This window comes from Rattus norvegicus, chromosome 2, assembly GCF_036323735.1.
Source record: "Rattus norvegicus strain BN/NHsdMcwi chromosome 2, GRCr8, whole genome shotgun sequence".
Classification (NCBI taxonomy): Eukaryota; Metazoa; Chordata; class Mammalia; order Rodentia; family Muridae; genus Rattus; species Rattus norvegicus.
This window is the reverse complement of record NC_086020.1, coordinates 183,298,376-183,324,682: the sequence shown is the minus strand read 5'-3', so window position 1 is coordinate 183,324,682 and position 26,307 is coordinate 183,298,376. Positions and strand designations below refer to the sequence as shown.

At 41.3% G+C, this 26,307-nt stretch overlaps 1 protein-coding gene across 1 annotated transcript; it reads left to right on the top strand.

Moving 5' to 3' along the window:
- The first annotated feature begins 9,278 nt into the window (after positions 1-9,278).
- Positions 9,279-16,700, top strand: LOC134485644 (TD and POZ domain-containing protein 5-like). Its single transcript, XM_063282732.1, has 3 exons — positions 9,279-9,430; positions 9,966-10,258; positions 15,188-16,700. The coding sequence occupies exon 3, from the start codon at positions 15,222-15,224 to the stop codon at positions 16,302-16,304; it is 1,083 nt and encodes a 360-aa protein (XP_063138802.1). The 5' UTR covers positions 9,279-9,430; positions 9,966-10,258; positions 15,188-15,221; the 3' UTR covers positions 16,305-16,700.
- Positions 16,701-26,307: the final 9,607 nt, after the last annotated feature.

The window sequence follows — 26,307 nt, the reverse complement described above, 5'->3', positions numbered from 1 at the left end:
CTCCCCCCATTGCCACCCTCCCCCAAACAATCACATTCACTGGGGGTTCAGTCTTAGCAGGACCAAGGGCTTCCCCTTCCACTGGTGATCTTACTAGGATATTCATTGCTACCTATGAGGTCAGAGTTCAGGGTCAGTCCATGTATAGTCTTTAGGTAGTGGCTTAGTTCCTGGAAGCTCTGGTTGCTTGGCATTGTTGTTCATAAGGGGTCTCGAGACCTTTCAAGCTCTTCCAGTTCTTTCTCTGATTCCTTCAACGGGGGTCCTATTCTCAGTTCAGTGGTTTGCTGCTGGCGTTTGCTTCTGTATTTGCGGTATTCTGGCTGTGTCTCTCAGGAGAGATCTACATCCGGCTCCTGTTGGCCTGCACTTATTTGCTTCATCCATCTTGTCTAATTGGGTGGCTGTATATGTATGGGCCACATGTGGGGCAGTCTCTGAATGGGTGTTCCTTCTGTGTCTGTTCCCCTTTTAAAGAAGGAGTGAAGCATTCCCATTTTGATCATCCGTCTTGAGTTTCATTTGTTCTAGGCATCTAGGGTAATTCAAGCATTTGGGCTAATAGCCACTTATCAATGAGTGCATACCATGTGTGTTTTTCTGTGATTGGGTTACCTCACGCAGGATGATATTCTCCAGTTTCAACCATTTGTCTATGAATTCCATATAGTCATTGTTTTTGATAGCTGAATAATATTCCATTGTACCACATTTCCTGTATCCATTCCTCTGTTGAAGGGCATCTGGGTTCTTTCCAGCTTTTGGCTATTATAAATAAGGCTGCTATGAACATAGTGGAGCACATGTCTTTTTTATATGTTGGGGCATCTTTACTTTGACCATACCTAACTGGTATTTTAAGGCTGTTGAAGGTAGGGAGAGGATATGCAGATTCTGTTGGGTGAGCCTCAGAGAATTTTCTATCAAATTTGTCTATAAATTTATCTAAGGTAATCAGATGAAATAATGAGAGCCCTAGAGTATATCTAAAAAGAATTCTTTGAAGCCTATAAGACATTCATCCTCTTGGACCCTGAAATGAGAAAATTGTCAGTGGTAATCATGGCTTTCTCTAAACAAACTGCCTTTGATAACTGTCAGGAACTTTAGTACCTGGATGGTTTTGCTGGTACACAACTTCTTATAACTTTATATAGGAAGAAGTTTGTGACTGAGAGCCTTGGGACTCAGCCTAATTTTATTAGAATGTAGGCCGACGTCACTCTATAGGTGGAGGCAGGTACAAGAGAGAATGAGGCCTATCATTGTTCAAGGAAGAAGGATGGGCATGAGACAAGTTTTAGAGAGGAAGAGGAGACTGGAACCAGGGGAGAAGCAGCCAAGAGATCATGGAGGTGAATGTTAAGTTCCTCTCTGTACATTTACAAGTTGTTATGAATGTTTTTAAGGGATGGATGTATATAGGGGTTTGTATGTGTAGGTGAGCAATTATATATTATCAATTGAATCAGAAGTTATTGTGTTGTATGTTCTTTCATATGGCAATTTAATTGAATTCAAGAGATTATGTGGTGGCTGGAGACACTGGGCCAACAGGGAATTGGGGTATGTATGTCTGGCATGGTGGCAACCTGCCTTGGGAACGAGGTGGGTAGAGACTTTGTTGCCAGGCTCAGAGAATAGACATCAGCAGTGTGATATGGGGTGCAGCAAAGCAGGTGAGACGATTTGCTGATGGAGATGAAGACATCTACCAGATATCTTGGGGCACTACTGTGCCGGATCTCATGCAGGGTAAAAGAAACAATTTAATTTATTATTACAGCAACATATTTGTATCATGGCAGGTAATGGGGTGGGAAGCAAGCAGACAGAGTACTGGAGATGTAGCTGAGCATTCCACATGCCGATCAGCAGGCATCAGGAAGAGAGACAGATACTGAGCCTGGCTTGAGATTATGAAACAACAAACCCCACACACAGGAGTACATTTTGTTAATCCTGACATTTACCAGAGCAAAACAAATTAACCATTTTAGGCCAAATTTAAAAGCAAGTTTTACTAGGTTTTAAACACTGCCCAAGAGATGAGAATTCTATATCTTGATACAAAGGTTGTCAGGATGACATTCAGTTCTGCAGGCAACCATGAGGAGGCTCTTTTCCTGACTGGGCAGAGCTTGAGCACTAGGTGTTGTGATAAATCTCCAACCCTCCAAGCCCATAAGCCTCCCTCAAAGGCCACCTACTCAATGACACACTTCCTCCAACAAGTTCACACTTTCTAATGGTGTCATTTTACATGGACCAAACTTCTTCAAACTACCACAGACATGCACTTGACCTCTGAGAATAAAGTGGTCCTTGGACATTTAGATGACTTCCAATGACTTCTGAGACCATGGACATCCACAAGAACCTCCGGCTTTGACACGGCCTGCAGCAGCTGACCACATATATCAGCATGGCTTCCAAGGGCATCACAGAGACCATAGCGGTCATTTGAGGAGGTCAAAAAATTCAGAAAATTAAATTGATTCATATTGGACATCCCATCATTGCTCAAAGCCTGAGTGATTCTGTAGATGGGCAGCATGTTTGGGGGCTGAGTCTGGACAAACTACAAGCTGCTATCCACCACCCTAATGGCCTTATTCAGCAATGACATGTTCCCCACCCACCCCAGGCACCCTTCTCTCACAACTGTCACTGCCATCCCATCTTCAATTGTGCCTCTCTTCACCATGCACTCACTGCTCTGTTCCTCCATCTTTCCCACCTCTCCATCCCACATTCATTTGTCATTTGTCATCGGGTCAGTGTGTCACACAGTAAGTATGCATCTATCTCTACCTATCTTAAACTTCTTTACATGCAAGTATTCATAGCAATGAGTTGTTGGTCTTGTTCAAGTTTTCTAAAACACCCAAAGTATTGGAACATTGCTAAGACTCTTCAAAGATACTCTGCTGTAGCCCAGTGTCAAGGAAATCCTGTGTCTAGGCAGGCAAATTGGGAGGCAGGTTCTCTGCCAGCTACAAGTGCTGCACACCTCTCTGCCCACCTGAGGCTAATTGGGGTGGGGGATTCACTAGGCTCAAGGCTTGTGATTGTATCCTGCACATAGCACCAGTGCCCTGTGCTCTCTCTGTCTCCCAGCAGGACAAGAAATGTTGCGTGCAGTTGCAATTTTTCCATTGTAAGGAGCAGCGGGCAGTTATAGGAACAGTCCTAGACAGTAAAGACATCCAGATTTGCATGACTGGCTCTTCTTTGCACTTCAGCAGCTCATAGATGAAGTAGATGTTGGGGTGGATTAACTCAAAGTAGTGGATCTGGGCCTGCATGATAGTGAAGATTGTTAGTCCAGGGATCTTTCCACATGGGCCTTCTGCAACTAGTGATATCACAGCCTTTCAGTTCTGTTTAAAAACATCCTGAGTAGCTGGCACCTGAACCTCGCTGATCCCGGCCCACAGCTCCCTGCTGCCAAACCCCATGGGAGAGAGAACTCATCGCCCAGCTGTGTGGGCATTCCTGAGACTGCAGGGCAGGAGAGGCCTCCAGTACTGCCCACTCATGCCCACATCCCTTGCCCAAGAGTAAACTGTATAGGGCCTCTGGGAACAGGAAGATGGGGGCACCTTTATCCTCAGGTTTGATCTTCTCATTGTGTCCTGGATTTCCTGTATGTTTTGGGCCAGTAGCTTTTTCCATTTTACATTATCTTTGACAGTTGTGTCGATGATTTCTATGGAATCTTCTGCTCCTGAGATTCTCTCTTCTATCTCTTGTTCTGCTATTTCTGGCAGTGGCTTGACTGTCCTATAGGCCTGTTTGTCAGGAGTGCTGGAGACTTGTTTTCCTGTTTTCTCTCAGCCAGTTATGGGAACAGAGTGTTCTGCTTTCAGGCGTGTAGTCATTCCTGTCTACTAGCTTTCAGGTATTCCTGTGGGCATGTGTCGTGAGTCCACCAGGCTGGTCAGTTAGAGCAGAAATGTTGGTTTTACCTCTGATCTCAGGTCTGAAGTCACTCCTTGGGGCTGGATTTCAGCTCTCCATGAGGGCAGCAATGAGGAGACCTGCCCCTCTTTCTCCACGGTCCCTGTGCACATGGGCCCCAGATGGCACTAGGTGTTTTCCTCTAGAGTCAGAAATGTGGGCAGAGAGTATTCTCCTCTAGTTTCCCAGGAGTGTCTGCCCATCTGAAGGTCTAGCTCTCCCTCCCACGGGATTTCGGTGCAGGAAGATGTTTGACCCAGTCCCTTCAGATCCGGGCGCAGTCTGGACCTCAGGGTTCCTGCAGCTTGAGTGCCCCTATCTTCCTATCCCCAGAGGTCCTATACCGTTTCCTCTTGGGTCAGGGATGTGGGCAAAGGTGGGCAGAAGTGGTGGTCTCTCCTACCCTGCAGTTTATGGAGTGCCCACATGTCTTGGTGATGAGCTCTCTTTCCCACGGGTTTTGGGAGTAGGGACTTTTGGGCCGGGATCAGCGAGGTCTAGAAACAATTTTTTTTTAATTTAGAAACAATAGAGAGAGAAAACTTCAGCCTTCTCGAAAAGGCAAAAGGTGTGTCAAAGTCTGATACTGTACTGATGAATGCAGATCAACAAGGAATTGGCAAGGTTACCAATTACATTAGAAAAGGAGTCCTCCTGTAGGCCCTGATATCAAATTTGATTTAATCATTCTGTGCCGGTAAAGGTGGTGTTTTGGAGGGGCCTGAGCTAGATAGAATAGAATAAAGACCCTGATTTAACTTTTTTCAGATTAGCTTCTGCCTGTGTTTTAGGAGATTACTAACATTTTCCTGGCACTACACTCCAACACCATGGACTATGATCAAATACTCCTTGGTTTCTGATTTGACAGGTAGTGCATTGTCTGTGCTGGGGTTGCAGCCTGAATGACTTACACTATCAGTCTGGTAACATCTCATACATGTTCTGGACACTGAATCAGCTGATCCTGGTTCAATTATCATATCTTTCCAAATACAAGTTGCCTTATCCATCTTTGTGTAGACATAACAACCCAGGGGTTCTTCATATTCCTTGGAATGTTGATAATAAGCTTCCTGTTTTGTTCAGAAATGCTGAAGGACCCTTGTACTATGCTCACTTTGCAGCAGAGCCTGGTCTGGTCTTCAGGGAGAAACTAATGACCATGGGAGAGTAGAAAACTCAATAAATGAATGTTTTGAATCTCCTCTCTTGGATTTACAGAAACCTAATTATTTGTTATACTATAACTCTTGATGTAGATGATTTTGGCCTCTAAGTAATAAAGATTGTTCTGTTTCATACTCTGCAGTGCTGGGATTAGAGACCTGAGCTTCCCCATGCACTGATGCAACAAATTATGAGTAACATCAGTCTCAGAATCACAGTATTATATGCTCTGTGTACTTCTTGAACCAAGTTTTCTTTAGAATTTTTATTTTATTATTGGATATTTTATATATTTACTTTTCAAATTTTATGTCCTTTCTGGTTACCCCTCTCCCATCTCCATTTTCCTGCTTATATGAGTATGTGCCCCCTAACACCCACCTTTTCTGTCCTGCCTCAATGCCCTGGCATTATTCTACACTAGGGAATCCAGCCTTCACAGGACAAAGGGCTTCTCCTCCCATTGTTGGCAGATAAGGTGTTCCTCTGCTACATATGCTGATTGAGCTAAAGGAATAAAGATTCATAGTTTCATAGATATGAGAAACAAAGTTGTAAAAACAAGGTTTTGAGAAATACATCTGGTGGTCAGGATGCCTATGACAAAATTGTGACATTAATGAGAGTTAAATCTGATGTCAGGATGCCCAGTGATATGAAAAAGTTTTGGTGACCAGGGAAGCTTAAACTATCCTAACAATAAAAGAACTTCAGGAGGAATCACTATCCCTGAATTCAAGCAGTATTACACAGCAATTGTGATAAAAACTACATGGTATTATTACAGAAACAGACAGATAGACCAGTGGAATAGAATTGAAAACCCAGAAATGAACCCACACACCTATGGTCACTTGATTTTTGATAAAGGAGCCAAAACCATCCAATGGAAAAAAGATAGTATTTTCAGCAAATGGTGCTGGTTCAAATGGAGGTCAACATGTAGAAGAATGCAGATCGATTCGTGCTTATCACCCTGTACAAAGCTTAAGTCCAAGTGAATCAAGAACCTCCACATCAAACCAGATACATTCAAACAAATAGAAGAAAAAGTGGGGAACAATCTCAAACACATGGGCATTGGAGAGAAGTTCCTGAACAAAACACCAATTGCTTATGCGCTAAGATCAAGAATCGAAAAATGGGATCTCATAAAACTGCAAAGTTTCTGTAAGGCAAAGGCCACTGTTGTTAGGACAAAATGGCAACCAACAGATTGGGAAAAGATCTTTACCAATCCTACAACTGATAGAGGGCTTATATCCAAAATATACAAAGAACTCAAGAAGTTAGACCGCACGGAGACAAATAACCCTATTAAAAATAGGGTTCAGAGCTGAACGAAGAATTCACATCTGAGGAATGCCGAATGGCTGAGAAACACCTAAAGAAATGTTCATCATCTTTAGTCATAAGGGCAATGCAAATCAAAAGAACCCTGAGATTTCACCTCACACCAGTGAGAATGGCTAAGATCAAAAAATCAGGTGACAGCAGATGCTGGCGAGGATGTGGAGAAAGAGGAACACTCCTCCATTGTTGGTGGGATTGCAAACTGGTACAACCAATCTAGAAATCATTCTGGAAGTTCCTCAAGAAATTGGACATTGAGTTACCTAATGACCCAGCTATACCTTTCTTAGGCATATACCCAAAAGATGCCCAAACATATAACAAAGACACATGCTCCACTATGTTCATAGCAACTTTATTTATACTAGCCAGAAGCTGGAAAGAACCCAGATGCCCTTCAACAGAGGAATGGATACAGAAAATGTGGAACATCTACACAATGGAATACTACTCAGCTCTCAGCTATCAAAAACAATGACTTTTGGAATTCATAGGCAAATGGACGGAACTGGAAATCATCATCCTGAGTGAGGTAACCCAATCACAGGAAAACTCACATGGTATGTACTCATTGATAAGTGGCTATTAGCCCAAATGCTTGAATTACCCTAGATGCCTAGAAGAAATGAAACTCAAGACGGATGATCAAAATGTGAATGCTTCACTCTTTCTTTAAAAGGGGAACAAGAATACCCTCAGGAGGGATTAGGGAAGCAATGTGTTAGGACAAAGGCAGAAGGAACACCCATTCAGAGCCTGCCCCACATGTGACCCATACATATACAGCCACCAAACTAGATAAGATGGATGAAGCAAAGAAGTGCAGGCCGACAGGAACCGGATGTAGATCTCTCCTGGGAGACACTGCCAGAATACAGAAGATACATAGGCAAATGCCATCATTAATCCACTGAACTGAGAACGGGACCCCCATTGAAGAAATCAGAGAAAGGACTGAAAGAGTTTGAAGGGGCTTGAGACCCCATATGAACAACAATGCCAACCAACCAGAGCTCCCAGGGACTAAGCCACTAACCAAAGACTATAGATGGACTGACCCTGGGCAGAGAGTAAAGGAGAGAGGCCAGGTTTAATGAGACAGTGGTACAGAGAGAGGTTGAAGAGAGTAAAGGAGAGACACAAGTAAAGATAGAATAAGCCAGAGAGTGAGGTGGAGACAGAATATTAAAACTGATTTCCAAAGTTCGTATGAGACCGTGTGAACAATTCATGAGAAGCTGAGAAGACCCAGATTGACTCAGTTACAGGTAGAGAGAAGTTTCGAGCCAGAACAAATGAAATCAGGCACCCAGAGATGAGAAGGATTAGAAAGTGGTGAGCTTGTTCAGCCATAAATCTCAGAAGCAGAGAGCATTCTAAGCCTAGTTAGAATTGACAGAGGCTAGAACCTTTCAGGACTAGTCCTATGTCGACAGACCAAGACAAAAAGCCTCAAAAATGACAATTAATATGTGTAAATAAAAGTGACTTTTGCAGGAAAGTATTTGACTACTGCCTGGACTGTCACCTCTGAGGTAAGTATTATTAAGGCATCTTCAGTTTAGGTACCAGGTTCTAGAGACTGTGAAAGACATCACCAGATTCTCCTCTTTCTGGGAGCATGGATATGTGCCAGCCACCACTGGTTGTCTGTGTAGTGTCACTCTGTCTCTCTTTATCTCTCTGTGTGTCTTTGTTTCTTTCTCTCTCATTTCTGTCTCTCTCTCTTCTATGTCTCTCTCTCTCTCCCCTGCTCTGTCCATCTCTCTTGAGATTTCTATGTACATTTGTCTGTTTTTTACATATTTCTAAATAATTTTATTTAGTTATTTATTTTTACATTCCAGATTATGTTCCCGTCCTGATCGACCCTCCAACCCACATCCCATATTCTGCCCTGCCCCCACACTCCCCTCACACCACCAAATTTCCACAAGGATGTTCTGACACCACCCACCCCACCAGAACTCTAAATATCCTGGGGTCTCCAGCCTCTTGAGGGTAGGTGAACGTTCTCTGACTGAACCCAGACCTTGGAGTCCTCTGCTGTACATGTGTTGGAGGCCTCATCTCTGCTAGTGTTTACTGCCTGGTTGGTGATCCAGTGTCTACAAGATCTCAGCGCTAGACGCTAATTTGGTCTGCTGGTCATTTTGGTTTTTTTAATAATGACTAGTTGCTCTGGTATGAGGATGATTACCACACTTATTACCTGTCTTCCTCCTGTGTGCTACAAAAACTTTTGTCTCTGGCAGGTCTCTAGTAAAATCCCATCCACCTCCCTACAAATACATTAGCCCTGCCTTACACTGTGACAGAGATTTCATGAGCAAAGTCCATGATTCATGACCAGGGGGTCTCAGTTCTCCTGAAAGAGGGAACTTCCACCCTACAGGATCTGACTCTTGAGAGCTAAGAAAAGAACATTTTAGAGCACCTTTCCTGCAAAAGGGTGTTTGCACAGTGATCGTCTACAAGCATCTCAAATGTTAGAGTTTTCAGGGGATCCTCTTATTGTGGCCCCAAAAACACCAGATTCAGTCACTGATGCTCATAGTTTGAGATAAGTCTAATCCAGAAATAAAAAGTAAAAATCAATTGGTTGATTAATCTACTATTGAGAGAAGCAAACTTGGAGCAGGATATACAGGAGAGCCAGGAGCTGCTGAAGTGATTGAATCACTGAAATTGTTTCTGTGTCTTCTATGCTGTGGATTCTCACTAAGACATGACAAACTAGAGAGAGGAGAGACCTAGGTAGAATTTTACCTGTCACTTTACATAAGCACAAACATCACAAACCCCACTCTATGATATCTGTTCAATATATGCTGCAGACCTTGGAAAACAGAATACTCTCTCCCTTTCAGGACCAACAGAGCAAGCACTGCAGTTCCAAGTCTGAAGAGGTCAGAACTCACCTGAAGAGTATGCAGACTATGAGGTACTGATGAGCTGAATCCTGCCAGTTAAAGTGATTGAATCAAAAAGCACTTAGGATATTCCTAAACCACATGCTTAGGTGAATCTGGGAAAGGATTTTTAAGGAGGATTTCCTGAGGGGGAATTACAAGACCCCCAATCAAATTTGGGAGAGTCACCACAGGGTCTGTGGGTCTGATTGGATTAATATACAAGATAGAAGAAAGCCACACCTTCAGAGGTTTGGGGCTGTGCTTTCTTCCCACCATGTAGGAGTTCTTCCACCTGCCCTCCATTTTGTGAACACTTAGACTTCTGACAAATTAAGACCCCTTCTCTGATGATATTTGTGGGAGGAATTAGTGTAAGACCACCACAAGGATAAATACTACCTGTGCAGAAAATGACATGATCCCTTCATTTATGGATGATTGACCACAATTCCCAAAGTACACTGATGATGGCTACTCTTATTCCCATCTGGAGTAAAACTGGAATTAAGTCAAGTCCCATAGTAGACTGCATACTTAACTTTTATTTTTTCTCTTAATTTGAAGAACATAGAGCCAGTTCACTTAGAGACTCTGGATAGAAAAAACACACCTTTAATCTGATTCCTGTGTCAGGAAATTACACACCTTTAATCCCGATTTTGAGACCAGAAGACTGGGCCACACCTTCTGCTGGAGGTCTATATAAGCTCATGGAAGAAGGAAGCTTTGTATCTTTGCCTGCTTGCTTTCATCTTACTAGCAAGCCCATTTTTCATAGGCGTTAGAGCCCACTTCTTCAGAATTCCAGCATATACTGAAGAACGTGAACACCACAGACTTCAAACCTTGTGGACTAAGTAAGTACTGGCTTTAGACATTGTTGGTAGCTGGACCCCACCCTTAAGTTTTTCTCATATATCCAGTTTCTATTCGTGCAGAGGAACTTATTCTGTACATTCTCTATAGGCCCCTGACTAATACAACATGTTTGAAATCAGAATGTTGAACATTTTTGAAACTAATCGATAGTTTGATATTATAACATTTATTTTATGAAAAGAGAGTCAGGATATGGTTGTTAGAACTAGGTATGATGTGGGTGGGAGGGGCGATCTGTTGTCAGGGCCATTCTGAGGCATCAGTTCCCCTGGGAGTATCACCCATTGTATAGAATATAGTTTATTATATAGTTTAGAATATAGTTTATTTATGGTATAGATAGTATAGATAGATGATAGTTCAGTAGATAGACGGATATAGAAAATATATGTATATATATGTGTGTGTGTATATATATATGTATATATGTATATATGTATATATATATATATATATATATATAGCTTTAGTATAGAATCAAGGTTATTTTGAGCATAGGAAGGGGAGTTAAGTAGGGAAGAGCAGGGAGTAGAGGCAGAAAAAGTCAGACATACATATAGAGTATAGAGAGACTGTGTGACTCAGAGAGAGAGAGAGGAAGAGAAGAGAGAGAAAAAGAATCAGAGTTTGTGGCCAGGAACACACGGAGAAAGAGGAGCAGTGGGGAAGGTGACGGAGAGACAGAGAAAGGGGTTATAATCAGGGAGAGGAAGAGGAAGAGAGAGTAAGAGAGTAAGGAGGGGGCAAACAGCCTTTTTTACAGTGAGTCATGCCTATCTGGTTGTTGCCAGGTAATTGTTAGGTGGAGCCTAGGAGGAATGCTAAAATTCCATCATTATGAATTAATTTAAAATTAGAGGAATAATTTGATAGAGACTATGGTGGAACAGGAATAGGTTCATCATGATCTTTAACTACTTCTTGCTGATTTTGGGGTGATGTGTCTCTGGGAAACCAAAGAAAATATGGATGTTGTTGTTGATCCAGTCTTAGGAGAGTTGGCTGTTTCCTTGCTATTAAGGGTCTGTGGAACCATCTGTAGGTAGAAGCAGTAGGTCCAGAAGAAGCGTCTGTGTCTGTGAGAGTAGATTGGAGTATGTGGGTTGCTTCTCTGGAACTGTCATGGATGTTGATTTGAGTAAATTCCTGGAACTGACAGGATGTTGAAACATTATGTGTGTGTGGGTGGGGGTGGAGGTGGGTTTAATAGTAATAATAGTATTAGTATATGATATAGAGTAGAGAACAAAGTTCAGCGTGTTTGGGAGGAAAGAATTATTCTTGGGTGTACATTTGAAACCCTTAGGGCTTGGCTGTTTGGATGAGGGGCATTCCAATCCCAGGAAACAGGAGAGGAATCCCACCCTCTGGAATAGGTCACAAGAGGGAACTTAGGCTATTGATTGATAGTTTACTTATGCAACTGGAGTCTGACTGACCCATGGGAGGTTGGTCTGATTGTGTTTCTTGGAGCTTATAAGTTTACATAAGTGATAGATACATTTGTTGCCAGAGTGAACAGTCTATAAAATGAGCATAGGGATTACAAAAACCTTTCCTGGAACAGAAGGAGCAAGAAGGGCTTTCACTTCTGTTTAGGAAACTGAATATATATAAATTCATTATAATGAGAATCATTTTGAAGTATATATTGATAAGACAATTAAAAAACTGGAAAATTTGAGAACTTTGTGAAGATAATTGATCACATAATTTAGCCTGGGAAACATCTTAAGTCTGTAGTTAAAAGGTAACCAAAAAAGGATACTTATATTTGTAAATATGTCAGCTGATAGTATAGATTTAGCACAAGACACACTTTATACCTGTAGTTTAAAGACAGTCAAAGGAAACAAATTTGAACTTGAGATATACAATTTAGATTGTATCATGGAATGTTTTATTAGGATTAGGCTAATTTATAAGAACTCTATTGGTTCATGTTAGGACAGTGGCATGACAAGCACAGGAAATATGAAGCATTAGTCACTGGAATCTGAGTTTAGAAAAGAAAGTAAGAGAAGGTTATATCCGTGAAAGGATACATCTGAACATGTGTACCGTTCATCCTAAGCCTGTGACTAAGGCAAACCTGTCTGTTTTTGCCAAGAGATCTGGTAGTCTTAACCAGTTAATGAATTGACTACTGAGCTAACAAGGTGGTGGATTACCGTGGGGTGAGGAACTAGATATCTGTTTTCTAGCTGTAGTTATCTTAGCTACCGATGTAGTCAGAAATTTGGGGAAAATAAATTTTAACCCAGATGTCATTAACTAAAATGAGAGTTGTTGGTCAATACTCTACTACCTAGACATTTTTCCCAGGCCCACGTGGTCTCCATCACAGCTCGGGCAGATCAGTGTGGTCATTAGGCCCAGAAGAGGAGAAGCTTTTTCCTGTGGAATAGGAACTTTGGAAAAGTGACTCACCCTGTCCTAGGCAATATGAGACATTTAACTCTCTGGGTATCCTCAGTTTGACAGCAGTGTAGGCTGAGCCCTGGTAGCAGCAAGGCAATGGAATACTGTTTCTCGGTGGTTATCATACCACAATCTAGGCAGTGTTATCACTGTGCCTATTTCTTCTCAGAGACCTTGGTAGGTAGGGGTGGGGGTAATTGTACCTGTTATGCTTTGGGATTCTCTGTCCTAATAACTTTAAATATGTGAGGTCACATTTTATCAGATTTCTGAAAAGATTGAGAGCTAATGAATATTAAACATATCTGAGTTATGTAATCATTAAGGCAGTGATCTTTAACTTTTTACTGTTGTAAATCTTTAAATTAATATTAAATAATGACTTACCAAGTCAGGATAGCAATTAGAGACTCGAAGATTGTTCTAAGGTGAGGAGGCTGTGTGTTTGTAACTGTCTATAACAAATATGGCGGATGGTTGTGGGACTGTCATTAACTAAGATGGCAATGAAGCTACAACCAGTCATGTCACCTGCCTTAAGCGAAGATGATGCTGAAGCAATAGCATAGGCAAACCTCATCTGCCCATAACAAAGATGGCAGTCATTCAGAAAACTGACCCCAACCAAGATGGTGCTGAAGCTACAGCTCTGTCTGAAGGAAAGTCAAATGTTTGTTAGATTTTGCAATGGCAGAAATGGACATAAAAAAGACATAAAAAAAAGCAGAAAAAAGACATAAAAAGAGAAATTATATCTGTCTAGGTAGAAATTATTTAGTGAGATAAGTGGGCAGGTTTTGTCTGAGGGACAAGTGGTCCTTGCTTCCCTGAAGTCATTCACCCTCTGTTCCTAAATGCAGGAGCAGGTCTGAACTGTGCATGGAGCAGCTCAGCTGTCTACCTGGTATAGAGCTACTGCAGACTTTGTAGTGTTCTTATTGTAAAAATAACTATTTATTGTCATCTCTGAGGCTTTCTGCCTCCACTTGTTAACCTAGGCCTAGTCCTGGAAGCTTCTAGCCTTTTAAAATCTATTCTAGGCCTAGAATCATTTTAGCCTCTGGCACTTTTAGGTGCATGATTCACTCCTACCTACTTCTTTCTGAGGTCTGGCTGGGTGGTTTAAAACCCCTCTCCATTGTAACTGACTCAATCTGTGTTCTTTCAGTTTTTCCTGAACTGCTCTGCCTTGCCTCAAACTAACTTAACCAACTATTGTACTCTTCTGGCTCCTTCCTTGTTCTCTGACTCATTCTGTTTTCCCCCCATGTCTCCATTTCTATCTTTTCAACCTATCTCTGAAAAACTCTCCTGGAAAAACTGCATCCTCTCTTACTTTTCTCTCTGTACTTGCTTATTTTTCTTCATCATTTATTTGTTTATTTACAACCCAAATGTTGCCCCACTCCAGTTTATTCTTGCAGAGTCCCCCCCCCAAATAACAGTTAGGAGCCTATCTGACAAAACTCATAGAAGGGTCTTTAATTTCTTTTCTAAATCAGGCACCCCCACCCCTCCTGACAGCCCAATGCACCACAGTCATGAAACATCACATTGGTGGTGAAGGAGTACTGAATTTCTTCCTGTTTAGACTATCTGTCGACTTAAGTAACCTAAAATACTGGAGGGGATGCTTTTTAACATTTTGTTACTTATGTTGAAGTAGATAGATCCAGTTCAACTACAGACTGTTTGGGTAGAAAAACACACTTTTAATCTGAGTCTTGAGGCAGTAAAACACACACCATTAATCCAGATCTTAAGACTAGAAGATATTCACTTAACAGGGCCCCACTTCTATTGCAGGCCTATGTAAGTATATAGGAGAAGTCAATTGTGAGTCTTTGCTTGCTTGCTCTCATCTTACTAGCAAACTCATTTCTTCACTGGCATCTGAATGTAATTCTTCAGGATTCTGTTCGATACTGAAGAAGACCGGAGACTTCAAACCTTGTGGAATAATTGCATATTGACTTTAGCCATCTTTATATTAGCTCAACCTCTGCCTACAGATTTTTCTCATACATCCACTTTCTATGTATATAGAGAAATTCATTCTTTATGTTTGCTACAGGACCCCAATTAATACTACACAATTGAAAAGAGATTGTTTGTACACTTCCAACTCTTCCAACGTTAGATAGAATAGTCAAAAGTAGTTACAATTGACATAAGATTCAATAAACACACACAGAGACAGACCCATGGCTGGGATGAGTGAGAATATTGGAGACTGAGAGAGACAGAAACACACACACAGAGAGAGAGAGAGAGAGAGAGAGAGAGAGAGAGAGAGAGATATTTATCAGTCGTAGTGAGTCTGTTTTATCTTCAGTAGAACAAATATGGAAACCTACAGAAACTGAATAGAAATACAAGTTTCCAAGAATATAAAGGGACAATTTAGCAGACAGAGAAAAAAAATATAAAGGGTATCTATAATTGTATCCTACAGAGTGAATAGTAACTTCTATTACTTCTTTCAGATCAACTTTAACCTCCAAACTACCTCCAGAAGACATGTCAAGGGACCTGGAAGTCAAGAGCTGTGGCTACACACACATCAGTGTTCAGAATTTCTGCTATGAGTGGGCCATTAGAAACTTTTCATTTTGCATGGATGGAATTCTGGAAAATATTACAAGCCCAGGGTTCTCATTAGAGGCCAGTGAAGAAGTACAATGGTGTTTGACAATATACCCAAATGGTGTTGATGAAGAAAGCACAGATTACCTGTCTGTTTACCTGGGTTTGCTCAGTTGTCCAAAGAGCCCAGTTTGGGCAAAGGTACAGTTCTGGATCATAAATGCCCAAGGAGAGAAATATGTTATTACAAAGATCTCAGATGTTTTAAGGTTTCTGCCAAATCGATACTGGGGATGCAAAAATTTCATCCTTCGAGATTTCCTCCTTTACCATAGTCATTGGCTTCTCCCTGAAGACAAGCTTACCCTGTGTTGCAAGGTGAGCATAATAGGACCCTACTTTAGCAGGCCTGGACAGAACATGACACCTGCAATCAGGGATACAATGCAAATATTGGCAGAAGACCTAGGAGAGCTGTGGGAAAATTCCCTCTTCACAGACTGCAGCCTGGTGGTAGCTGGCCAGGAAATCAGATCTCACAAGGCCATTCTAGCAGCTCGCTCTCCAGTTTTCAGAGCCATGTTTGAACATGAAATGGTAGATAGCTTAAGAAACCGCATTGAGATCCATGACATTCATCTGCAAGTCTTTAAGGAAATGATGCATTTCATTTACACAGGGATGGTACCACATCTCCACAGCCACTCAATGGCCACTGGTTTGTTGGCAGCTGCTGATAAGTATGCCCTGCAGGGCTTGAAGGTCATGTGTGAGGATGCCCTGTGCAGCAACATCTCTGTGAAAAATGCTGTACCCACTCTCATCCTGGCTGACCTCCACAGAGCAGAGAACCTGAAGACTAAAGCTATGGATTTCATTATACTTCATGTTTCTGAAGTCTCTGATACCGTGGGGTGGAAGTCAATGGTGGAGTCACATCCCTACTTGGTGGAGGAAACATTTCACTCCCTGGCTTCTATACATTGTCCTTGCTTGGAGCCCTCACTCAAATGCTGAAAGATATTTTAGGAGCTTAACAGCTATGACCTACACCTGTCTTCCAACAGCAACAACCACTCATTTTACCAATGACTTCTGTTTAGACTACAGTATTGCTGGAGCTTTTACAGTGAATCTGGGCAAAGGCAGCCTGGATTTACAAGAGCTGTAATATGTCAAAATGGTGTGTGGGGAAAGGGCAGCACTAGGGTCTTGGACACTCTACCGGATATCTACCCTGCTGATGTTTTATTCTTGTCTGATGTCTTGAACCTGGGATTCAACTAGCCTGAAACACAGCTCAACTGACTCTTTGGAAAAACCTGTCTGCATTATACTGAGCAGAATAGATGACCTAACTTAACTGGCATGTAAAAATTTTCACCTAATTTATGTGTATTATATATCTGCAAATAAAAAATCTTTCAACCTGAATGTATTCATCCTGTTAATTACCAGTTGCCTTATTGTTCTGGATAAGAATTCATATGCTGTATTGAGTAGATTTAAGAGAATGAGAAACCACTACTTGCCTTTGCTTTTGTACAGTGGCTTTGAGTTTCTCCCCATTTATGTTGATGTTGACATGGGCTTCTTCTATAATACCATTATTATATTTAGCTCTATCATCTGTGTGGCAATCTCTGAAGAACTTTTATCATTAATGGGTCGCTTCTTAAAGACCTTTCCTGGATCCAGTTTAATGAGCATGTTTTTTGCTTTTTTTGTTTGCATTTTTTTGCTGTTTTTTCTGTCAGTTGGTTTATATGGTCAATTAAAGTTTGATTTTTGTATATCGAAGCACCCCTATTCACCTGAGACAAAGCCTACTTTGGTTTTGTACATGATATTTTTAATGTGTTCTTGGAATATGTTTTTAATTATTTAATGATTATGTTTGTATCAGAGTCCATAAGGGAAATTGATGTTTGTTTTAGATATCAGGGTAACTGTAATCTCTCATAAAATAGAGTGGGAAATATTCCTTCTATTTTTGTTTTATGGAATGATTTGAGGAATATAGGCCATAACTCCTCTTAGAATGGTAGAATTTTGTGCGAAAATTATCTGGTTCTGGGCATTTTTTTGATGGTGAGACTTTTAATGGCTGCTGCTATACTTATATGCCTTTGATTTGGTGCACACATGGTAAGATTGAAATGGCATCTTGGGCTTTTTTCCTTTGATGAGTATTGTTGCCCTTACCTAATGTGAGTCCAACTCACATTCAGACTATTTGGCACAGAGGAATTGACTCTACTATGTCCATACTCCTTTCCTCTTCTGAACACCCAGATGTACAGGGGAGACAGTTATGTCCTATGTACCATTGGCCAGTAATGACCTTTATAGTTGGAAGTTATAGACCCCTCCCTCCATTTTCAAAAAGACCCTCAGATCTCCTAGGTCTTTTAGATTCAATCATGTTGACTCATAAACCCATCTGTGATGACTGTCAACAACTGCTTCATGTTCTTTTTCACAACTGAAGAATGTAAGAATTGTGGGAAAAGCTTAGAAATTGGATCTAGGGGTATGGACTGCTCACACAGATACAGCCTTTACTTTGAACATTCCCACCTGGTATTGTAAGGCTGTTGAAGGTAGGGAGAGGATATGTGCCTACCTTCAGATTCTGTTGGGTGAGCCTCAGAGAAGCTTCTATCAATTTGGCCTATAAATTTATCTAAGGCAGACAGGTGAAATAATGAGAGTCCTAGAGAATATCTAAAAAAATTTTTTGAAGACTATAAAACCCACATTCTTTTGGACCCAGAAACAAGAGAACATTGTCAGTGGGAAGTATGGCATTTTAAAAACAAACTGCGCCTGATATCTGTCGGGAACTTCAGTGCCTGGATGGTTTTGTTGGTAAGCAACTTCCTATACCTTTATATAGGAAGAATATATGACTAAGAGCCTTGGAGTTCAGCTACATTCCATGCCCTGGTTAAACCTAAAGGAGGAGGGGAAAGCCAGACAGTTTTGGTGGACATAGGGCACAAAATTCTTGAAACAAGCACTGGGGCCAATTTCAAATAAAAAACATGGGTACAGGGGCAACAGAAAGCAACAGAAACCAAGATTACTTGGCATCATCAGAGCCCAATTCTCCCATCAAAAAAATACTGGATATTCAAACACACCAGAAAAGCATTTAAGATAACATTAGATAGATTTAAAATAACATTCTATCATGGTGATGGAGGACTTAAGAAGGTCATAAATAACTCCTCTAAGGAAATACAGGACAACACAAACAACTAGAAGCCCTTAAAGAGGAAACACAAAAATCCCTTAAAGAATACTGGGAAAAAAATGAAACAGGAGAAGGAATTGACCAAAAACATCCAGGATTTAAAAATGGAAATAGAAACAATAAAGAAAGTATAAAGGCAGAGAACCATGGAGATAGAAAACCTAGGGAAGAGATTAGGCGTCATAGATGAGAGCATCACAAGCAGAATACAAGAGATTGAAGAGAGATCTCAGGAACAGAGGATACCATAGAAAACATCGACACAACTGTCAAAGATAATGGAAAATGGAAAAAGCTCCTAGCCCAAAACATTCAGGAAATCCAGGACACAATGAGAAGATCAAACCTAAGGATAATAGGTATAGAAGAGAGTGAAGACTCCCAACTTAAAGGGCTATTAAATATCTTCAACAAAATCATAGAAGAAAATTTCCCTAACCTAAAAAAGAGAGATGCCCATAAACATACAAGAAGCCTACAGAAGTCCAAATAGATTGGACCAGAATAGAAACTCCTCACTCCACATAATAGTCAAAACACCAAATGCGCAAAACAAAGAAAGAATATTAAAAACAGTAAAGGAAAAAGGTCAAGTAACATAGAGGCAGACCTATCAGAATCACACCAGACTTCTCACCAGAGTCTATGAAAGCCAGAAGATACTGGACAGGTGTCATACAGACCCTAATAGAACACAAATGCTAGCCCAGGCTATTGTATCCAGCAAAACTCTCAGTTAATATATATGGAGAAACCAAGATATTATATAACAAAACCAAATTTACACAATATCTTTCTACAAATACAGCCCTACAAAGGATAATAAATGGCAAAGCCCAAAAGAGGGAGGCAAGCTATGCCATAGAAAAAGCAAGAAAGTAATCTTTTAGGAACCAAACCAAAAGAAGAGGAACGCACAAACATAATCCTACCTCCAAATTTCAAAATAACAGAAGCAACAGTCACCATTCCTTTATATCTCTCAAAACAATGGACTCAATTCCCCAATAAAAAGACACAGATTAACAGACTGGATATGTAGAGAGGGCCCAGCATTTTGCTGCCTACAAGAAACACACCTCAGAGAAAAAGAGAGATACTACCTCAGAGTAAAAGCCTGGAAAACCACTTTCCAATCAAATGGTCTGAAGGAGCAAGCTGGAGTATCCATTCTAATATAGAATAAAATCGACTTTTGAAAAAAGAAAGTTTCATAGATATGAGAATCAAAGTTATGTAAACAAGGTTTTGAGAAATACCTCTGGTGGTCAGGATGCCTATGACAAACTTGTGACTTTTCTGAGAGATACATCTGACATCAGGATGTCCAAGTGATATGAAATAAGTTTTGGTGATCAAGATTCTAACTAAGTAAATTAAGACAAAACAAAAAACAACAACAACAAAAAAAAACCAAACTGTTCTCAGAAAGAACCTCCCACCCCTTCCTGTGGTGAATCCGGAGAACAATAAGAACTTCAAGTCTCTGAAGAAAGAAATTGAAGAAGACCTCAGAAGATGGAAAGATCTCCCATGCTCATGGATTGGCAGGATTAACATAGTAAAAATGGCCATTTTACCAAAAGCAAGCTACAGATTCAATGCAATACTCATCAAAATACCAATCCAATTCTTCAGAGAGTTAGAGAGAATGCTTTGCAAATTCATCTGGAATAACAAAAAACCCAGTATAGCTAAAACTATCCTCCAGAAGAAAAGGACTTCAGGGGAAATCTCTATCCCTGAACTCAAGCAGTATTACAGAGCAATAGAGGTAAAAACTGCATGGTATTGGAACAGATACAGAGAGATAGACCAGTGGAATAGAATTGAAGACCCAGAAATGAACCCATACACCTATGGTCACTTAATTTTGACAAAGGAGCCAAACCATCAAATGGAAAAAAGATAGCATTTTCAGCAAATGATGCTGGTTCAACTGGAGGTCAACATGTAGAAGAATGCAGATCTATCCATGCTTATCACCCTGTACAAAGCTTAAGTCCAAGTGGATCAAGGACGTCCACATCAAACCAGATACACTCAATGTAATAGAGGAAAAAGTGGGGAAGCATCTCGAACACATGGGCACTCGAAAAAATTTCCTGAACAAAACACCAATGGCTTATGCTCTAAGATCAAGAATCGACAAATGGGATCTCATAAAACTGCAAAGCTTCTGTAAGGCACTTACACACTGTGGTTAGGACAAAATGGCAAACAACAGATTGGGAAAGGATCTTTACCAATCCTACAACAGATAGAGGCCTTATATCGAAAATATACAAAGATCTCAAGAAGTTAGACTGCAGGGAGACAAATAACCCTATTAAAAATGGGGTTCAGAGCTAAACAAAGTATTCACAGCTGAGGAATACCGAATGGTTGAGAAACATCTAAAGAAATGTTCAACATCTTTAGTCATAAGGGAAATGCAAATCAGAACAACCCTGAGATTTCACCTCACACGAGTGAGAATGGCTAAGATCAAAAACTCAGGTGACAGCAAATGCTGGTGAGGATGTGGAGAAAGAGGAACACTCTTCCATTGTTGGTGGGATTGCAGACTGGTACAACCATTCTGGAAATCAGTCTGGAGGTTCCTCAGAAAATTGGACATTGAACTAGATGAGGACCCAGCTATATCTCTGTTGGGCATCCAAAAGATGCCCCAACATATAACAAAGGCACATGCTCCACTATGTTCATAGCAGCCTTATTTATAATAGCCAGAAGCTGGAAAGAACCCAGATGCCCTTCAACAGAAGAATGGATACAGAATATGTGGTATATCTACACAATGGAATATTACTCAGCTATCAAAAACAATGACTTTATGAAATTCATAGGCAAATGGATGGTATTGGAAAATATCTTCCTGAATGAGGTAACCCAATCACAGAAAAACACACATGGTATGCACTCATTGATGAGTGGCTATTAGCCCAAATGATCGAATTACCCTAGACGCACCGAATACATGAAACTCAAGTAGGATGACCAAAATGGGAATGTTTCACTCATTCCTTAAAAGGGGAACAATAGTACCCTTGGCATGGAATAGGGAGGCAAATTTAGAACAGAGGCAGAAGGAACACCCTTTCAGAGCCTGCCCTACATGTGGCCCATACATATACAGCCATCCAATTCGATAAGACAGATGAAGCAAAAAAGTGCAGGCCAACACGAACCACATGTAGATCTCTCCTGAGAGGCACAGCCAGAATACAGCAAAATTTAGTGAGATTGCTTTAAATTTCTCTCCATTTTATTTAATGTTGCCTACTGATTTGCTGTATACTGCTTTTAAAAGAACTCATAAGACTAATAAAGTTATGAAGTGTGAGAATTTAGTTCAATGGTAGGGAACTTGCCCAGCATGTTGAGGTCCCGGATTCTACCTCCTGCTAAACACACAGATGCAACTATCCTGCCTGTATATGTGGATTGATTACAGAAAAAAATTGCCTGGAGACCAAGCAGAGGATGCCAGAGGCACACTGAACATTTGCATTGATTGTTCTCTGGGGCATTCTTTAATGGGGTCGCTGAGTCAGGGTGTGTGGTACTCATGACTAATCCTTCCTGGGAGACAGAGATAGGATAGGAGGATGAAGGCTAGCCTGGAGTGCAGAAAGATGTTACAACAGTAACAAACTGAGAATGTATACATATAAGGAGATGAAGGGAGCATGAGAAAGACCTCCTTCTGCATTTGCCAGAGGAAATAATCATATCAAACAAAATTTGGGGTGGGAAGATATGCATTGATTTTCCTTCCATCTCTTTCTGCTGTGGTTGAGCTCTGTGTACAGCCCAGGCTACAGGACACCTATTCCTCTTCTTCTGTCTCTGCACTGATAGTGCCCACTTGCTGCACGACATCTATGTACATTCCATACATATAACATACTTTTACATTATATATTTTTCATTTTTCATACCCTTTCCCATTCTTAATATTGTGCCTAATGAATTAAGAAGTTAAACATTTAAATTCCAGACCTCAGGGGGAGTGGTAGGAACATCTCTGTGTTATTTTTAGATCAGCTTGCTCTATAGAGTGAGTTCAAAACAGCCCAGGCTATATAAAGATACTATGTTACAAATGAGAGAGAGAGAGAGAGAAAGAGAGAGAGAGAGAGAGAGAGAGAGAGAGAGAGAGAGAATATCAACCTGAAATCGGTCTGTGGTTATATGTGGAGTGATTAATGTTTTAGTTCACAATTGTCCTGTGATTGTCAGAGGAAATTGCTTGTATACAAGAAGGTCATTGTGAACAATGATTCAAAATTCTGCCTAGAAGTGATGAAAATCTCTGTTTTCTCTATATGCAGAAAAGGTGTATATTCTGAGGGGCCTGCATTGGAAAATTTATAAAGTCGGACTCCTGGTATTTGATAGGTGTGTCTGTCACATATATGTTGATTCTCTCTCTCCAAAACAAAAACAAACTCACAAATTCCACATGAATATCCACACCCTTATATATAACTCCCCAAAAGATCAACTCTGAATCTAAAGTTAGAGGTGTCCTTCTGAAAATTATAGTCAAGAGGTAGAAGCAGAAGGACCTAAACTGAAGTGGTGGCATGGAATACACGGTGAGTAAGGCTGCCATGGGAAACTAGTTTATTTGAATTGGTGTCATTCTTCTTAAGCAAATCAATATCTAAAAAACAAAACAAAAACAGCCAACCAAATATTAAATAAAAGAAATAACAAAAACAGATTGATCAATTATTACAACAGTTGAGCAGGCCCATCATCATCAAGGAGAATGTGCACATGATTCATAGTAAAGTCAAGGGATCTCCAGCTTTACTACACATGCTGGCCTGTCTTATATTAACTAACAACACAAACTAGAGGTATCTGATTGAAGGGAACCTTAATTGAGAAAATGCCTCCAGGAAATCCAGCTGCAAGGCATTTTCTATATTGACTGATGGGGGAGGGCCAGACCATTGTGCATGGTGTGTTCCCTGTTCTGGTAGTCTTGGGTTCCATAAGAGAGCAAGCTGAGCATGCGAGGAGAAGCAAGGCAATAAGTAACATTTCTCCATGTCTTCTGCATCAGTTCCTGCTTCCTGCATGAATTCTAGTCCTGATTTCCTTCAGGGATTAACAGCAATGTGAACGTGTAGGCTGACTAAATTCTTTCAGGTCATAGTGTTTCTCACAGCAATACAAGTCCTTTCAATGACACAAAACAACAGGGAAATGAAAATCACAAGTTAATCATCTATCAAAATTATCCTTAAAATCTGTCAGAACCAGTCACTGGTGACCCTGTGGAGAAATGAAGTTTTCTGTTGTCTGGTCTGGAAAAAGTCTGAGTTGACAAAATTACTTTTTCGGCAGTCCCTCCAACCTGAATAATTCAGGATGCTCTGGCCGTAATGTTTCCACTCCTAGTATATCTGCAACGTAAATGAGTAAATAAAAAAGCAAGGAGGACCCTCCCCTGTGTGTCCCTCACACTTACCACACCACTGAAGTACAATCAAGCCAGGTGCCTGTGAGCAGAAGCCTCTATTTGGTGCCAACTTAATGAATGTGTTCCTTACTTCAAGGATGGAGAAAGGCCCTCCCCACAACTCAGCCTGTGTGAATCTCACACCCCAGTGTAGAGAAGAATCCCAACATACAGGAGTCCATTGATGTTTCATTTATACATTATTCAAACACCAGACAAAAATAATAAATGTGATGGCAATGAAAACAGTGTTTGCTACAGTTGTGGGTGTCCACCAGCAAGACCCCAGAATCCTACAGGACACAAGCTTATTTCCCTTCAAATACAAACTGTTGAGAGGTCAGGAATTTTTTATAAAGTCATAGAGCTGTACCCTTAGGAAGACATTTAGTTCTTCATCTTGTTTACCTGTTCATACATTACAGCCTACAATTACATCTTCTAGGTGAAAAGCTAGAAGATTAGAATGTGGGCACATGTTTACTGTTTTAAAAATTATATCAAATATTAATTCTATTTTGTTAAACTTAGTTTAACTTGAGAGATTTTAAACCTGGCAGGCTGCCTACCAATATTCATTTCTCCCTCAGTTCCCGTAGATGCTATACCACAGTCTCGCCTCCTAGTATGCATCAAACCCCTGTGGCTTTCTACCTGCCCCATCCTTTCCTATCATCAGTGGATCCTAAAGACCTTCCCTTTGTGTTCTCCCTCTCCCCACTTGTTGCTTCGTCCCACCATACAACCACAGCTCCCATTCCTGCTTATTTCAAAGGTCACTACTGCCAGGGCTACATGTAGGGCGATATTGGATCCATAGAAATCCTTCTACTTCTCCAAACACAAACCATGAGTCCCATCCCCAGCTCTGTAGAACAAAACTCACTGCAGTCTCCATTTCCCTGCTATATTAGATGAGATCACATGGATCACAAAGATCTCCAACCTTACCTCCTCCTACTGACCCCATGATCACAGTCTCTGTTGCCAGCAGGCATAGGCTGGAAACATTCAAGCAGAGCAGGCCATGAGAACAGGTGCATACAAAGAGCTCTACAGTGCACCAGAAAGCCACCACACCCTCCTAAAATCCAGGAAGCAGAGAGAAAGAACAAAATACTCATCCTGGAGATACAAAAGCAGATCTCATCACCCAGACCTATAATTTTCACAGCCTCAGGCGCATCGATGTCAGCGTCAAGAGCACAACCAATAACATCCAGGACAGCATGTACCCCTTGGAATCCAGCAACCCTACCATAGCTGACACTGAATATTCCAACATAGCTAAAGAATGGGACAAGACCTTAGACCAGCCTTATGAAAATGATAGAGCCTTAAAGAAAAATCAGAGACTTTGTAGAATTAAGTGAAAATGGATATACATCATTCCCAAATTTATGTGACACAGTGAGTGTAGATATAAGTGGAAAGTTCATAGCAATAAGTGACTAATTAAAAAGTGGAGAGATAGCTCCCAAACCCCGTGTGAGAGAGACCTCACCGCCTGATCAGGTGGGCACTCCTGAGGCTGCAGAGCGGAGGAGACCACCAACACTGCCCACCCCTGCCCACATCCCTGGCCCAAGAGGCAACTGTATAAGGCCTCTGGGTTCCCGTAGGGGAGGGCCCAGGAGCGGCAGGACCCCTGCGCCTGAGACACCGCCGGAACTTGAAGGAAACAGACCGGATAAACAGTTCTCTGCACCCAAATCCCGTGGGAGGGAGAGCTAAACCTTCAGAGAGGCAGACACGCCTGGGAAACCAGAAGAGACTGCACTCTGCGCACATCCAGATGCCAGAGGAAAACACCAAACGTCATCTGGAACCCTGGTGTACGGAGGCTCCGGGAGAGAGCAGCGCAGATCTTCCCGGTTGCTGCCGCCGCGGAGGGGACTTAGGCAGTACCCCACGAGCAAACTTGAGCCTTGGAACCACAGGTAGGACCAACTTTTCCCTTGCAAGAAACCTGCCTGGTGAACTCAAGACACAGGCCCACAGGAACAGCTGAAGACCTGTAGAGAGGAAAAACTACATGCCCGAAAGCAGAACACTCTGTCCCCATAACTGGCTGAAAGAAAACAGGAAAACAGGTCTACAGCACTCCTGACACACAGGTTTATAGGACAGTCTAGCCACGGTCAGAAATAGCAGAACAAAGTAACACTAGAGATAATCTGATGGCGAGAGGCAAGCGCAGGAACCCAAGCAACAGAAACCAAGACTACATGGCATCATCGGAGCCCAATTCTCCCACCAAAATAAACATGGAATATCCAAAC

Coding starts and splice junctions, on each gene's coding strand:
- LOC134485644 (XM_063282732.1), top strand. CDS start 15,222: ATGTCAAGGGACCTGGAAGTCAAGAGCTGTGGCTACACACACATCAGT.